This window comes from Triturus cristatus, chromosome 8 (genome assembly GCF_964204655.1).
Source record: "Triturus cristatus chromosome 8, aTriCri1.1, whole genome shotgun sequence".
Classification (NCBI taxonomy): Eukaryota; Metazoa; Chordata; class Amphibia; order Caudata; family Salamandridae; genus Triturus; species Triturus cristatus.
In genome coordinates this window covers 245,623,125-245,640,806 of record NC_140591.1, presented here as the reverse complement: position 1 = coordinate 245,640,806, position 17,682 = coordinate 245,623,125, and the positions used below count along the sequence as shown (strand labels likewise).

General features: G+C 45.4%; 1 protein-coding gene across 3 annotated transcripts in view; it reads right to left on the bottom strand.

Moving 5' to 3' along the window:
* CEP126 (centrosomal protein 126) overlaps nt 1–17,682 on the bottom strand; it is a 315,130-nt gene that overhangs the window by 153,598 nt on the left and 143,850 nt on the right. For all 3 annotated transcript variants that reach the window (XM_085621438.1, XM_085621439.1, XM_085621440.1), the window contains exon 6: nt 14,101–16,279. In XM_085621438.1, the coding sequence (XP_085477564.1) occupies nt 14,101–16,279 (2,179 nt within the window). The remainder of the gene's footprint in view (nt 1–14,100; nt 16,280–17,682) is intronic.

The window sequence follows — 17,682 nt, the reverse complement described above, 5'->3', positions numbered from 1 at the left end:
AATACTCCGCGAAACAGGAGACAATTTCTTCTGGCTCAGTTACACACACACCATTCGTTTTCTCAATCAGCGGGACCACACGATTCGCTCTTTCCTTTTTATCCAACCACGCTATCAGTTTACCAGCCTTATCACCCACATCGTACAGTCGCCCCTGTTGCTCTCTACTAAGGCCCCTGGCCGCCTCCGTAACGAGGGCCCTATAAGCCGCCTGCTTGAGCTGGAGGACATGTAGTGCAGCGTCTGTCACCCCATCTTCTAGATTACCCTCCAGCTCCGCTATTTCAGCCTCCACCCGGGTCACCTCCTCCCGCTCGCGCCTCCGGGCGTGGGAAATAAGGGATAGGGCCTCCCCTCTAAGTACTGTTTTGAAGGCCTCCCACAGGGAGATAGCTGAAGGCACTGACTCCACATTCTCCTCAAAATAGCGCTGGAGGGATTTAATCAAGTCAGCGCGAATGGTGGGGTCGCGCAGGTACCAGGAATTGATTGGGACCACCCTGCTCTCAGCCCTCGGAAAGACATCAAAATGCAACAATAGCGGGGAGTGGTCCGAGATACCCCGTGCCAAATGGCGCACCTCCCCCACCCTCCCGACATGGGCCGCCGGGACAAGGACATAATCAAGCCGTGAGAGACTACCGTGGGCCCCCGAGTGGAAAGTGTATTGCAACTGCGTGGGATGTTTTAAGCGCCAGCAGTCCACCAATCCCAGTGTATCCAAGAGGCCGGACAGCCACGCCTGTGCCCGGGGGAGGTCCCTAGGGGGGTGACGATCCACAGTCCCAGAAACCACCGCGTTGAAATCCCCCCCCACCACCAGAAGCCCCCCCCGGAAGGCCAAGGAGGAGGCGCCCCAGATCTGCAAAGGTGGTCGACTGCAACCCCGGTGGGACGTACACTGACACAAAGACAACCACTTTGCCCTCCATTCTCCCCACCAAGACAGTGTAACGTCCCCTGTCATCGTGGAGCACCTCATCAATTTCTAATGGGAGCGAGTTCTTTACCATGATACCCACACCCCTCGAGCCTGACGTGAAGCCCGAATGGGCCACGAGGCGGTAGCCACGCCGATTCATGGCGCAGAAGGAATTGCCAATAAGGTGTGTCTCCTGCAGGAAGACTACATCAGGCGAAAGTCGCTTCAGATACTGTAGGACCACACCTCGTTTGATCCTGTCCCCCAGTCCATTGACGTTCCAAGACAACAAAGTCAATTCCCTACCCCCCATCATACACAGAAACCATCATTCGTCCCCCCGAGAGCACAATAGAACCAACACAAAAAAGGGGTCGCCTTGTGATAATAACGAACAACACCCCATCCCTGCCCACCCACCCCAACAAAACTCCCCCCTCCCTGCACCCCTGCATGAGCCCAGACAGCCCCCCCAACGTGCAGTGTGCCTGTCGCCCCATAGATAGTTAAACTAACTACACCCCCAGAGGAGGAGGGAGAACCCCCAAGAGACCCCACACAACCTCCATAGGAGGGGAACTTAAGCAATCCGAAGTATAGCCAAAAGTGGCATCATTTTTGTCCCGAGCGAGGCATAATATTAGTCCCTCAGTCTTGATCCGGCGAGCCCTCTCCCCCGGCCGCTCCACCCCCGCCACCCCGATCCCGTTCTCCAGACAGAGTATCCAGCCAGTCCCCGGCCGCTTCGGGACGATCAAAAAAGTGTGTGCAACCTTCCACCTCCACTCGCAGCTTAGCTGGGAAAAGCATGGCGTACTTGAGATTTAGGTCCCGAAGACGGCGCTTGACACCAAGGAAGCTCAGTCTCTGCTTCTGGACCACAGGGGTGAAATCAGGATAGAAATTAATGTCCATATTGTCAAGTCTAATCGGTCCCTGTAGTCTGGTGGATTGGAGGATAGCGTCTCTGTCCCGAAAATTAAAAATCCGGGCGATGAGAGGTCTCGGAGCGGCTCCGACCTTAGGCCTTCCCCCGGGAACCCTGTGGGCCCTCTCCACTGCAAAGAATTTACTCAACCCCCGTGGCTGGAGGTGGGTAACAATCAGGTCTTCCACAAAAAGGTCCGCCGCCGCTTCCTCTCGTCCCTCAGGCACCCCGATGATACGGATATTGTTCCTCCGGGCCCGACTCTCGGAGTCCTCCAGGCGACGATCCATCAGCGCACTCACCCGAGCAAGCCGGCGCACCTCCGTTTGCAGGGCCGCCACATCTGTCGTAAGGCCCGATGCGGTGTGGGCCAAAGAATCGACTCGGTCGTTGGTCTTGGAGAGATCGGCCCTTATCAGGCCAACATCTACGAGGACCGAGTCGATCTTCTGCGCCAGTGTGTCAAAACGCTGGCCCACAGAGGCCTTCATCTCGGCGATGGCGCCCATGACATCCCGCAGAGTCAGATCCGTGGGCAGATCGGGGGCATCAGTAGGGCCCTCAGGGGACCTGCGTGGCACCTCAGGAGATCCCTTCTGGAGGGTATAGCGATCCATGCTGTTGGACTGGTGGGCTGCGCCACGTCGGGTCGATTTTACCTTTGCCCGATCGCCATCTTGTTTCGTGGCCATGGTCCCAGTCTCCCAATCGCACCAGCCACGTCGTGAAGGGCGGGCAAGTCGGTCCACGGGCTCCGGGGGGGTGCTACCACAGATCTGCGGGGCGGATCACAGCCGGCGGGCAGGCAGGGTCCCCCAGCGAGGCCACACCAACACACAAAGCCCCGCGACCCAACCTCGCATATACAGCAAGGAGGGTGCGAAAGCGAAAGTGAAAGTGCGGGTTACGCGAGCCACCAAGCCCTGTCCGCCGCTGTTATTCACTTCATCACTGGATCGCCCCACAACGCAAATCCGGGGTTCGGCTAGGAGAAGGCCGCAAACCTCAATCGGTGCTAAAGTCGGTGTCCGAGGTCCGATTTGGAAGCGGAAAACGGGCGCCACCTCAGCTCGGGCTCACCAACACAGTCCCCTCATCTAGGACAGGATATGTTCAGGATAGTCATAGAAGGTCGCGGAGGTCCTCGGGAGCCTCGCACCTACGCGGCCCTCTTGGTTGCGCGCTAGGCTCCTCCCTCTCCTCTCCCCTGCTTTAAACATATTGCTACTGTGAAACATGCATTGTGTACTATGTTTAACCGATATAAGAAACTGATTTGTATTTTGGTATTTATAGAGCATACAACCCATCCCCAAAGGAATATCCCGGTGCTAGTCAGAGTCAATTACTGGTTTTGAAAGAGACCTAGGGAGAACACAGCATGTCTTAAAAAAAATTCTGAATGTCCACAAATCGGGGAGAATACGCAGCTCCTGAGGGAGCCTATTCCAATGGGTGGAAGCTAAAAAGTTAACACAGACTTTACCAATCTGTGATTTTTTGATTCTTTTACACGATATTAAGGCCTTAGTGGCTGATCTAAGAGTCTGGCTGGGTTTATAGAAGTTGACTTTGTTAAGTAACAGCATGGGGTCATTCCCGTAAAGTGCTCTGTGCGTGTGGCATAATAGCTTAAAAATGGCTCGTTTGCTGAATGTCAAATGTCAAATCTATGCATCTAGAAGCTGGACCCCTGTGCGCAATATAAATGTTGAATGTATAAATAGATAAAAGGTGAGAGTGAGCTAGTGAGTGAATATATGAGTGCCGACATCATCCAGCACCATCACTTATGCTTTTATCAGTCAGCACATTTGCTGTTACTCTCTTTCACCTCTATTATTTTCAACTGTTGCACTGCCAGTGATCTTTCTGTCATATACTGCTGCTGTCACTCTGAATAGCCATATACTGCAGTCTTGCTCCTGTCAAATCCCATAGATTCTCATGCGGCAATTCACATATAAATGTATCAATGAACCTTAGATCTTACATGCTGAGACCTTGCTATACCTAAACACAGACCTTCCCTACTCATGCTGTGATAGGGGCAAGAGAGAAAGGCTGGTGCCTGGTAGGGCCATTTAGAGACAAAATGGGAATAAAATGCACCTCTATGCTGCTCTTATACTCTCTGTCCTATATTGCCCTTTCTTATCTATATATGCCTGCGTATTAGCTATTAACCCTCCCTCACTCTCTTATCCAGTTTCTTTTCCTTCTCTTTCTCTTCCTTCCCTCCCTTTTCCCACATGTTCCCTCCCCTGCAATGTTTACCTCTTTAGCTTATATTTCTCTCTCTTTTCAGTTTCTTTAGTTTTCTCTTGTTTCACCTTAATCCATCTCTCCAAACCCACTCTCTTATTTCTTTATTTTATTATTTATTTAGGATATTTGTAGAGTGGAACTGTCCCCTAAAAGGTATCCTGGCATTGAATCCAAACAACCAGAAATTAAAAAGCAACACTCAGCTGTAACGTAAAAAAATCAGTGGGGAAAGAGTCAGGTTTTCAAAGTCCTTCTGAAGAAATAGGAGACCAGTCGACTGTCTAATAAAAGTAGGGAGCTGATTCCAAAGCTGGGCGGCCTTCACTAGGAAGGCAAGGCTACCCTGTCTAGACTTCTTAAAGCTGGCAATAAAGATAAGGTTGGCTGATGACGAGTGGAGACATCTCCCCGGTGCATATTTCCGGAAACTGTTCTGGAAGTGCATAGGACCACAGGCCTGGAGGGCCTCAAACACAATGTAAAGGGCTCTAAAAACTATACTTTGTATAATTGGCAGCCAATGGAGTTCCTTCAGTGCTTCCGAAGCGGATGATCTTCTAGGCCAATCCAGAGGCAGTTTAGCTACTACAACCTGGACTTCATGAAGTCTTTGCAATAAGAAGTCAGGAGCTCCTCAAAGGAACGTGTTGCAATAATCCAACCTGTTCAGGATCATACTATGTACATCCAGAGGTTTGTCAGTTTGAGGTAGTAAAGGGAGGAGTTTTCGCAAACCTCGTAAAAGCAAAAAACAAGTTCCAGCTACTTTAGCAATGTGGGCTTCCAGGGACAGTTTGCCGTCAAAGGTCACTTCTAGATTACTGACAGAGTCCAAGGGGGAGGGCTCTTCCCATGTGGGTAGAGACCAAAACTTGTTTGGGAGACTAAATAGAACTTTGTTGGCAGAGCAGCATAAAAGCTCAGTTTTGTCTACGTTAAATTTCAAAGAATTGGCGTTCAGTCAAGTAACAATGTCTTTTATGAATTTGTGAAAGATCATGCTCTCTGCATGAAGGTCGCTATCCAACAACAAAGTTAGTTGGGTGTCATCAGCATAATTAACTATGTAGATGTTTTGGACTTTAATAAGGGTCACCAGGGGTCTCTTATAGAGGTTGAACAAAATGGGGCTAAGAGCCGACCCCTGAAGGACACCATATTTAACATCCTTGAAGGCTGACCAGTAGGGAGGGAGAGCAAAGGCCTGTCAATGCTTCACTAAATGGGATTGCATCCAATTTGGTGCAACACCACTTATTCCGGCTGAAGTGAGTCTTTCGAGAAGGATACTGTGGTTTACCATGTCGAAGGTAGCAGAAAGATCTAATAAGATCAAAATAGCTGATCTGCCGCCTTCGACTAGCATTCAAAGCTCATCCATGGCCCTGAGGAGGGCTGATTTGGTTTAATGTCCAGGCCTAAAACCAAACTGTTCCTTTTTGAGTAGAGAGTTATGTTCAAAATGGTAAGACAGAATTTTACTAGTTTGGTATTCCAGTAATTTGATTACAAAAGGCAGCAAAGAAATTGGCCTGTAGTTGCCAGGGATATCCGGGTCTAGGGAGACAATAGCTTTTTTACAACTATGTGGGACTATGCCAGTATCCTGGGATTGGTTACAAATTTGACGTAGAAACAGGAAAGATTCTTCTGCTAGATCTTTCCAAATCCTGTTAGGGAAAGGATCGAGGGGAGACCCTGAAAATATATAGTTGGCTAGGACGTAGAAGCAGTCAGCAAAGATGGTTTCGAATTTCTCCACAGTTCCGGTAGGGTTAATCAAGGGATTGGTTAATTCGAGTGAGTTGTTTGGCATGTTAGAAAGATGATTGGTGATCAAGTTACTATTAGACACTTTTCCAGATATTGGGAGGCTGGTGGAGCGGTGGAGTTGTTAATTTCCTCTAGGATATTATTTATCTTTTTCTCAAACAATTTGGCAAGATTACTGCATAAATCCTGAGAAGGGGCAGAGTTCCTTTTCACACAGTGTGGGTTAGATATCTCCTGCTTAATATCAAAGACCTTTTTAGTATTATTGGGGGCTGTAAGAATGGCTATAGAAGAATCCTGCTTTGGCTGCATTGATCGCTTTCTTATACACATATGAAGAAGATTTTAGCTGAACTTTGTTGTCTTCTCTCCGAAATCTGCACCATTTTCTTTTGGTTTGTTTATAAACTACCTTTAATTGTTTTAGAGAAGAATTGTACCAAGGGGTTCAAGAACCCTTTTCTCCGTGATTGCACAGTTTTCATCTGGTGATCTGTCTTGGGTAAAAGAGGTGAAAAGGTTAGACAGCTCCTTCCCAAAGGAGCTGCCCAATTTATGCCAGGCCCTGCTCATATTTAAAGTAGTATCGATTTTTTAGCAGGTCTAATGCAGAGCCCTGCAGAGCCACACAGCTCCTAAAAATCACACTGGATCCAACACAGCGCAATGCAGGATGACATAGAGCCCTGCAGAGTCCCTCTTTGTAAGAAATTGCCCTCTTTTTGCATGGTTACCCTCACTTTTTGCTGAACTGCTGATGTACTTTAAGTGAGTGTGCCCTGGGCTCCTGCCAAACAGGTACCTATGACCTATGTTCATTCCCTAAAAACTGCATTGAAGACAAAACCCAATTGGCACTCTCTGGCCACAGGTTAGCCCCTGGTAAATGGTACCCCAGGTACCCAGGGCACTGTGACCAGAGAAGGCCTTTAAGGGCTGCAGCACTTATTGTGCCACCCTTAGAGGCACTGTACCTTTACACACACACACTGCCTTTGCAGGCTGCGTGTTTTAGTGCAGAACAAAGTGAAGAGTCAACATGGCACATATCCCTCTGTGCAAAATCAACAGTTGATGGACAGAATGCAGAACAATGTCATACATTCACCCCAGTACAGAGATCTGGGCCTAAATCCATTGTTTTTTTGCTCACCATGCCATTCCAGTTTGAACCCAGCCATATGCAAATCAGTCTTGACCCTGTGCCTCATGGGAACAGTCCAGCCCGAACTGCCAAGCCAGGTCCTCCCTGGACTGGAAACAAGCATCCTAGGACCGGTTTCGGGGTTTCACCCCTCTTCAGCCAGGATAGCTTGTTTCCAGTGGCATGGAGAGCACGGGACTCACGTCTGAGCATACCCGTCCCACTCGCGGTGACAAATGCAAAAACAACAGTTGATGGACAGAATGCAGAACAATGTCATACATTCACCCCAGTACAGAGATCTTGGCCTAAATCCATCGTTTTTTGCTCACCATGCCATTCCAGTTTGAACCCAGCGATATGCAAATCAGTCTTGACCCTGTGCCTCATGGGAACAGTCCAGCCCGAACTGCCAAGCAAGGTCCTCCCTGGACTGGAAACAAGCATCCTAGGACCGGTTTCGGGGTCCCCTGCCCTGGCATAGATCAGCCAACCCTCTAGCTGGGTGGACTATACCAGTGGTGAGGGTACAGTGGCATGAGCCCCGTACCCCTACAGTGTCTAAGCCAATTCTTAGACATTGCAAGTGCAGTAATGCCATTATGAGTATATTGTCCTGGGAGTTTGTCATTATTAACTCCACAGTACCATAATGGCTTTACTGAAAACGGAGATGTTTGGTACCAAATGTCTCAGTAAATTAAACCCACACTGATGCCAGTGTGGGCTATGAAAAATGCACACAGAGGGCATGTTCGAGATGCCCCCTGAAAAATAACCTAACACTATCATCCATGCTGAGTGGCTGCTCCCCAGCTGCCACCACCAGACATGTTTCTGGACACCTGGGTCGAGAGCCTCCTGCTCTTGGGGTCTGAAACAATGCACATCCTGGGACGAGGTGCAAAGCCTCCTCCCCCAGGATGGGCAGGGTCCACAAAGGGGAAGCTTCAAAGGCTTGCTGCTTTTGTGAGCTTCCCCAGGCCTTTTGCTGCTTCCACAACTGGTTCCCACCGGTTCTGGCCCCCACTTTGGGCAGGAGAACCGGTGGGAAAACCAAGTGAGGAAGGGAGGTGTGCCCACCTATGCCAAACCCACCCCTCAGGTGAGGAAGGCGAGGTGAAGCACAACTCTCAGTCCCCGCCATTTTGCAGAACCAGCCAACCAGAGTGAGGCATATGCCTCCCTCCCACTAGAGGGTGGCATAATAAGGGATGTACCCATCCCAAGAAAGGGAGCCATTGGTCCCAACCTTTTACTTACCTGTAACGCCCCTAAATCTAGTATTTAGGGGCACCCCTGAACCTTGCCTCCGCAGACAAGCAACCACCAAGAAGAAAAGAAGAAGAAGAAGGACCGAACAGCCGTGCTGAAACTAAGAAGAGGAGGACGCCCACTAACTTGGCCCCGGCCCTAACAGCCTGTCCCCACCTCGAACCATCAGAAGCGAAACTCCGGTGTGCCCTGCAGCCAGAAACCTCAAGAACCCAGAGGACCTGCCCTGTCTTCCAAAGAAAAGACTTTGTCTCTCGTGAACACCGGATTTGTTCACCCACAGTCTCCATCTCTGCCAAAATCCGCGAGTCTGCACCACTCTGCACCCATCGCCTATGGCCGAAGTTCAAGTGGCCCAACACCACGAGGAGGTCTCCCCGGAGATTCTGACCCAAGATCTGGTGATCTCTGACCTGCCTTGAAGCTCCCAGTGAAGCCTGCTGCCTCTTTCTGGAGACTGCCCCTGACTGCGACCGGAGTTGGTAAGAGAAACCCGGCGCCTTAAGACACCCCTGCACCCGAAGCCCCACAGCCTTGGGTGGCCCGACCGACTGTGTCCCAGCATCCCCAGGCATCCCAACTTACCTCTCCAACCGGTGGTCACCTCCAGAAGATCTTCGTCCCCAAGCCTGCAGTCTTTGTTGAAACTGGAGAATCCCCATTGCAATCAACAGGGCACCCAACGTCAAACCAGCACTCTGCACCCAGCTGCCCCTGCACCACTGCGGGTGCACTTTTTGTGCTAAACAGGATTCCCCTTTGCCCTGATCCTTACACCAGGAGCTTTGCTCCCACAAACCAGTGGCCTGCTCGTAAGCAGCCACCAACTGGAGGCCCCCTATCCCCCATTGGATAACATTGGGCATCAGCACTCTGCACCCAGTCACCCTAGAGAATCCCCATTGTAATCAACAGGGCACCCAACGTCAAACCAGCACTTTGAACCCAGCAGCCCCTGCACCGCTGCGGGTGCACTTTTTGTGCTAAACAGGATTCCCCTTTGCCCTGATCCTTACACCAGGAGCTTTGCTCCCACAAACCAGTGGCCTGCTCGTAAGCAGCCACCAACCAGAGGCCCCCAATCCCCCTTTGGATAACATTGGGCCTCAGCACTCTGCACCCAGCCACCCTAGTGCCACTGAGAGTGCATCATTGACCCTGGGGGAACCCTTGTTCTAACACCAGGAACTCAACTCCAAAGACCGAGTACTTACCTGGTAACAGTTAACTTGATTTCTCTCCATAGAAACCTATTGACTGTTTTTCTCTGATAAATTGAAAAAGTGGAGTTAATTTGTATGGAAACCTGACAAAAGTACAATTGTGCAGAACTATTTTTACTTACCTTTTCTTCAGGAAATGTCCCAGTGTGATATCTAGGCATATCACACTGAGTAGAAAAAGTAATCTGAAAAGTAACTAAAAGTAATCTGTACAGATTTCAATACATTGACTTACCTGTATTTCAACCAACTGCACTTTGAACTTGCATTCATTTGTAAACTCTGTATAATATTTTGCAAAGCATTTATTTCACTTACTTGTGCCAGGCTTGGCTCGGTTCTAGAAATAAAATAACTTAATACTATTTTTGATACAAACAAAATTGGTCTGAGTTCAGTCTTTGAATGTGTGACATCATTTGCTGATTGAGTGTGTACAACAAATACTTAACACTACCCTCTAATAAAGCCTTACTTCTCGTCCACACTACCACAAATAGAGAGTAAGGTGCTATCTACTTTTACCTCTGCCTACCCCTGGAGTTCCACAGGACTCTGTGCACACTATACCTCACTTTGGTATAGTATATACAGAGCCAGCTTCCTACACTCTTCATATCAAAATCAGAAGGTACAACTTCCTATACCTGGCGTGTGCTTGTGGTCAGCCTACACTTGTGACTTTGTCCCAGTCTGGCGTGACCAGATCCCTGCAATTGGCGCTGAGCTCCTTTAGGAGCTATTTTGCCAACAATTTAAGACTCCATGATTCTGGCTCTACTGATTGGATCTTTGTCATTTGGGTGTAATTTTATTTATTAATTATCCTTGCGTTTTCACATTATTACTGTTTGAATACTGCATAGATACTTTACACATTCCCTCTATGTTAAGTCTGACTCATTGGGTGCAAAGCTACTACAAGGTTAAGCACAGGTTTATTTAGTGACTTTTGTGGTTCACCCTGACAAGGATTGTGATTATTTGAAGTAGTTCCTACCTCCTTCAACCAATAATACCATTTCTTAACAAACATCATGTAAGTGAAATCAAAGATGTGTTCAACAATTAGGCAATATAAGCATGCAGACCCCGCTGATGTGGTTTTAAGAGAAACTCATATGCAGGATTGTAGACTTAAATCAATGCAGTAGTGAATTTAGGATGAAACAAGGATATATAGCTATGAAAGGTTTGTGGTAATTTACAAGCTGCTGGATGTCTTGATTCTTCGGTTTTCCCCCTATTGAGAACTATCTGTAACCTATTAGTTCTCTGTTATTAGGAGAATCCCAGTGACCTCCTAGGTAATCATACTCCAGCCGCACACAAAAGCACATTCCTCTTCAAGAAGATTTTGAATGTGCATGCATCTGGTGTTGAACGATCCCAACTCAGTGCTGACCCTTTCCAAAATGTTGAGGGCTGCGACGGAACCTAAACAACAGCACTGGACTCCACTGCATTGCAAGACGGGAAGTGGCCACAAGATCAAGCCTGGGCAGATTTAATAGCATTGTAGATGATGCATTCTGCAGTCCCTGTAACTATGTAGCGCAAATGTAGGCGGGCCCAGATTCACAACACTGGCATAATCCAGTCTGAATAATGTAAAGGGGATACTGTGCGACTGTGCAGTGAGGGTCCAGCTATTTCAGAATCCTATCTACATTAAAACACCCGGAGACACTGTTAATAGTGTGTATAATGTAATATCTACATGTTTCACTTTCAACACCACATTTGGGGGAGAGGATCACGTACTTTGTGTGGTTAAATATCAGTAGGACAAAGCAATCGTACCTGCCACTTATATCTTTGGGTTCAATATCAAGTAGTTTATGGCCAGTGTGGAGCCAGTCAAAAACTATGCTTTTTGTAGAAGACAAGCTCTTGATCAGTAGCTGAGTGTCAACTGTGTACTCATAAAAATATACCCCTCAGTAACACTACATATACAACATAGGGGCCAAATAAATGTTAAAACATACAGGTGAAAGTGCTGAGCCCCGATTCCATAACATCTGTAAGACCATACCGGAAGTTACAGATACTACACATCGCATGCAGCATTCTATGCCACCATCAAATGCACACCACAGCATATATGGCAAGAACAAAGAAACTACAGTGGATTCTCTTGCACTAGGGCCATTGTTTGTACACCGACACCTATCAAGATACCCATTCATTAACTTTAACCCTAAAGACTATTCTAGCCTCAACATCTATTTACTGAGTATTAGTAACCAGTTCTTCACTGTAAAATCAAAATGCTTTCTGGATCCATGCCACAATGCAACCATTTTGTTTTGCCAAGGACACAGAAACCAAAATGTAAAACATGTGACTTACTGGGTGAGTCAACCGCACCCCATGCATTACTTCGATAGCTTACTCTAAAACTTCACAGCTATCTAGTAACTGCTATAGGTGACACTGGATGTGCTCGAAAGAGGGGTCCCCAACCCTTTCTGCAATGCGAGCTACTTATTTTCAATGTGAATCATCCAGAACAACTTATAGTATGAGTGTTTTAATAGTGACCATATCAGACAAGATTGCATTAGAGGCCACCTTATGCAAGATTAACAGCTGTGATCACCTTCATTGCCAGCATTAAAGTAAAAAAGGGTTTGTCATATCGAATATGTGGGTAATACATAGCAGTAATAGCTGCAATACAATGCCCTTTGCACCAAAGTACTAATATTAATAATAAGTCTCCCCAATACTGCATGATTTATTACTCAAATATCAGTTCTTAATATATTTTGGAAATTCAACCATTTTTCTCCAAACATCAACTTTGGGTTTGAAAATGCACATATTTTCATCTTGAATACACGCTTTTCAATTTTGGCATACATATATTAATTCTACCAAGCAAAACCTAATTTAGTAGGCTAGGCTGAACAGAGGAGATCTGACTATAGGTAGCTGAAAGATATCAGTAGCTCATGAGCCACTAGTTCGAAAAACCTGCTCTAAAGATATGCCAGAAGGCAATTTACAACAGTCCGGCTCAGAGGGAACACTGGATTTACAACAAGGCATAGGCTCACACTAGGTTCCTCCCCGACGTTACAGGAGAATGCATCTAGAAGGTGCTAAACAGAAAGTCATACTGCAGAAGACAGTACTATATTTCATCACAGTTACATCATGCACCACAATAGATATTGCCTTAACACATGTCCCTTTTAGACAGACTGAAGAGTAATCACAATCAGTACATCGCTGTACTGGTACACAGGCACAGACTGTGCAGTTACTGTATCATCTATACGGCCTTATGGTAAGCAAATCTTTCACTATGCATCTGGCAGTATAGCACAGTCAACTAACCTTCTATCCAAAATGTCTTATATGTCGCAAACCTGAGGGACACAAGAAGAACATTCTCCATGTATTTGCTGTGTATCTATGGTCGCAGTGTTCGATATCTCAGCGTCATCATTATAATCACACCTCACATCCACCAACCACCTCAACCCTCCCACCCTACTTTCCTGTCATTCTGCCAATGTTGTACAATTTTGACAAATGGCTCAGTTAAACAGGATGCTGGCTGTTAAACTTCACATACTTTTACTTTTTCCAAAAATAAACTCTTAAAGTGGGATTTTGTCTTTTCTAAAAGTCAAATGAATGGCCCCTGCACCATGGTATTTTTATCCCTTGGTGTGGGGATCATTATCTTATTTTTACTGCCAACTGTTTTTCCTGGAGGCAGATGGCAAAGAAGCCACCCAATTGCCCACTCTAAATTGGGCTGACAGTCAGATGGCTGACCTCCGATGGCCTAAACTCTGCTGGACCATCAAAAGAGTATGTCAGAGCCATAGTAAGCGCCTCCATCAACATACTTTAGTTCTGCTCAACCACAATCAGGCTGGCAGACCGTGAGTTTGGTGGAGAGTAACCCTGTTACTGTTAGCAAAAGTTTGTGCAGTTTTGTTGCCAAAGATATTAGTAAATCAAAAAATGATTTATCAACAGAAAATGCAACTCAACAATAACTATATACTTGCTATTGTTAACTATTGTGTAATATTCCCAGGCTCTGGGATACCATGTTTCTTTAGCACACCCATATTCAATATGTAAGTCTATGTTTCTACAAATACATTGTTCCATATACAAAAATAGCACTTATGTCCCAAGACTAAGCTGTACATATCATTAAAAAGATAGTCTTACAAACTTTAAAACATAAAATGCCACGTAAAGAGAATAGCTCATTAACACCATGCACAACAGTATAACAATCAGGTTTCATGTAATTGTTGTACTAGTTTATTGTCGAGAAATAGCCAATGACAAAGAAAATAGTGTAATCATATGGAAATTGATGATCTGTTGCTGCCAAAAAAGTTTGAAAGTAGAATATTATCTAAAAGCTAATGCCATATGAAGGCCTCCGCTTCACAGTATATTTGTTCAATGGGTGGCCCAGAGCCATTGCTCATTTGTTATACATGGCTATCAACAAAGGCACCATTATCCTTCTCTATTGCAAAGTGAGCTACAACAATATCTTTACCAAAAGAGCATGGAAACTCACCTGTACTGTAATCCTTATGAGCGAGGGCATTACGTACTCCATGCCAAAGAAGAGTGATTTCTTCATCAGTTGGTGTTCTATCAAGACGCAGTCCATTTTCTCCATACATTGGGCTTCTTTTAGGAGGAGCTGCTGAACTATCTTTTTGGGCAACTGTTTGAATGGTATTGGCAGTTACCATTGTCTTTGACACTGTCTCATATGCAGGTGTACTGTGGGAAGGTGGTGATGGCATCATAATGACTGAGTTGTTATTGTACACAACATGGTGTGAGGATGAATTGCTTTCTGGTTTGCCTTTATTGGAATATTGATTGTACAACACAGTATCTCTTGCATCTAAATAATCAGCTTGCAGTGGCTGGTGGACTGTGTCTGTCACATTTTGTCCAGCTCTGTTTTCTGAAACTGGTTTGGGTGGTGGATGGGGCATGATAAGTTTGCCTTGGGTTTTGACCACTTTGTTGGCCTCCATGGCTGATTGTGGTCGTATCACTGTACCTTTTCTAGTCTTGTATCCAGCATCAGCTGGAGCTTTAGCAGATTTCGGCCTTCGAACAACCTTTGCTTTACCTTTGGGTGTGTTATTTTTCTGGCTTTCACTATTGTTGCCAGGGGTGGTTCCGTTTTCTCCTTTGGATGACATCCATGCCTGCTTTGCAAAATGGTAGCCTGTGGAAATTACAGGTCCTGGCGTGTTTTCTGGTACCATAAAAGCTGTCATCTGGGCAACTTTTGAAAAATATTCTTGATTGTTTGAACCTACACAGTTTGCACCTGTGGTGGCACTTCTTAAGTTCAAGTTATCTGATTGTCCCTTTGTTTCATGGTGGGAAGTCTGTGTCTCCACAATTCCTGTCACATTGTTTTTGGAAGCATTCTCTTCATCTTCTGCCATGAGGTTGTCCGGTTCATCAAACCACCTTAGTTTTCTACTGGCCTTCTGGTTTTCTGTGTCTTTTACTTTTGTTTTTGTTAGTTCCAAACTATCTCTAATACCACCTTGATTTTGGTTAGCAAACCTAACACTTCTATTGATAAGCACCTGAGAGTAACCATTTTCATATTTGGAATATTTTTTTAGAATGCCTTTCAACAAATTGGTGCCTTCACTCTCCTCAATGTTTCTCTGTTTGTTTTGCTCCCTCAATAAATCAACATTGAAAGCAGCATGAAACGAGGATGCTTCTGTTGTTCTGCCATTTTCTTTTTGATCTTTTCTATCTATTTCATTGTTATAGTTCAACATCATGTGAGATCTAGATGTAACTCGTGAAGAGGAGGACATGAGATTATTGCTCATCTCACTCATGGTCTGGTCAGTCTGGTCAGTAGGTAATGAGTGGCAAACAATATTACTTTCATTAGCGGCATCATCTAGCTCATAAACAGTTGCAGCAGAACTTACATCTTTTGGTGGTTTACTTTCTTGTATGTAATTAGTTGAGTTTACACTATGATATGAGCCAGAAGAAGGATTGTGTTGCCTAGAAGACATTGTGGATGTTGTTATGCCCTGGTCTGCATGCTTTAATATTGACCTTGAAGGATGCATATGTTCAGACAAATCCTCTTGTGTACAAACCTGAACTGCTTGCCTTGGAGTAGGATCAGGAGTGGCCCAAGCATTGGTGTTTTTTCTTGAATGGCTAGCAGCAGCCAACAGTTTCTCTCTGCTCACCATTTCAAAAGCAGGTGACTGTGATACCCAAGTATTGGTTTTTGGTATGACCTTTTCCTCTTTTTCATTGTGTGACCAAACACTGTTGCTATTTTCTGCAGCTGGTGTAGTACGTGAGACATGCAGATCATTCTTGGTTTTCTCACTATTTACATTTGATTTTTCATTAAGGTTTTTCAAGTGTTCGTCTTTGGGATTAAACATGTTTTTGTCGGACACTTCATCTGGAGGTGTCAAACCATTGTTCTGGTAGTCTAAATTTTGAAGCCACTTGCTCACCTGCTCGTTCTTAGTAAACCCCTCCCCTGCTGCACGAAGGTGGGATGGTTTAGCCGATTGTGGTCTTTGTGGTTTGTAGGATGAGGAGATTTCTTGTGCTGCAAATGAAGGTTCTGCAAAGTCCACTCCAACAGATTGCTCTTCTTCTCCATCTTCAAGACTATCTACGCTTGACAGGCTTTCTGAATGAGTTAAATGATTAATCTGTTGGTTGAATTCCTAAAAAAGAACAACAGAAAAATATTTTATTCACCCTGCAGTAATTATAGTTTCATAGCTAAATTATTTGTGAGGGGCATTATTAGAGGTTCTGAACCATATGCTTCAAGTCATGTTATTCCAAAAATACGAGAGTCAACTCACCTTTCCAGCGCAGGCTCATTGATATAGAACTCTCTGCCAACATTTCTCCACCAGTCCTCTAGACAGTTAAATATATCTTCATGACAAGTAGAGTGCATTGGGATCATAGCCCTGACATCACTATAAATTACAGAGAATTTATAGTACTTAGTCCCTCGTTATGAGTGACTGCTGAATTTCGATGGGGCTGGTAACTGCTGTTATGAGATCTTTGTAAACACCGCTAAAAAGCAGCTGAAATCTCTGGCTGAAAGTCTGGCCCAAAATGTAAAATTACCAGGGGGGTCGGACCCAGACTTACCGATTCTCGCTGTAAATCCTCAATTTTTAGTGGACCCTCAGATTTTCTCCACCCCCAGAGTTACCGATACACTAGGTATCTGTCTCATTTACAAGGGCACTCATGACAGCCATAGTTATAGGAAACGGCTTATTCATGCAGTGTTTAATTATTAAATTACAGGGTTCCTGAACCATTGTACTCTCAGTCTCACCCTCTCCCTTGCATCAAACCGGATCTCTAGCAATATTATCTAATAAATACAATACCTCACCACATGCTGAGGCATGCCAGCTGTGACTTTGGTAATATCAGTACTCTTATGAATAAAAACATTTCTGTCACCAAGACAAAGTGGTGTTGAAAGGAACAACGCTCTTGTTCCACCTACACGTAATAGATTTGCCATCAGGGAAATGTCATCAGCACAGACACAAAAAGGTACACAGTGAACATAATGTAAAGTATGTCTTCCTTGAAATGCATGCTGTGCCCCCAAACAGTGAAACACCAAGCTTATTAAAACTAAAAGCCAACTTTTCGTTGAAATGTATGCTGTTCCGCTAAACAGTGAAACACCAAGCTGATTAAAACTAAAAGCCAACTTTACATGTAATGAGCCAACGCAGATGGTGTTAAAATTTGCAAAGAATATGTGACAAGATGAGTGTCAGAGGATATATTGGCAAAGCAGGATTAGAAAATGCACTTACGGGTAATGCAGTAAGCCTGACATCCTATTTTACCTTCAAAAATGTCCAACCAGACATCTTGAAACTCTATGTCAAAAATAAACTTGAGTGGAATAAGGACACAGATGGAAATATCTCTGCAATCCATTAGGCAATGGGAGAATAGGTGATTCAAGTCCTGATTATATCCAGGCTGAATTACGGGAATGACCTCTATCTGGGCATGCTTAGTTATTTGCTGGACAGGCTTCAGTTTGTCCAGAATGCAGCAGCCTGTACCATCTTTG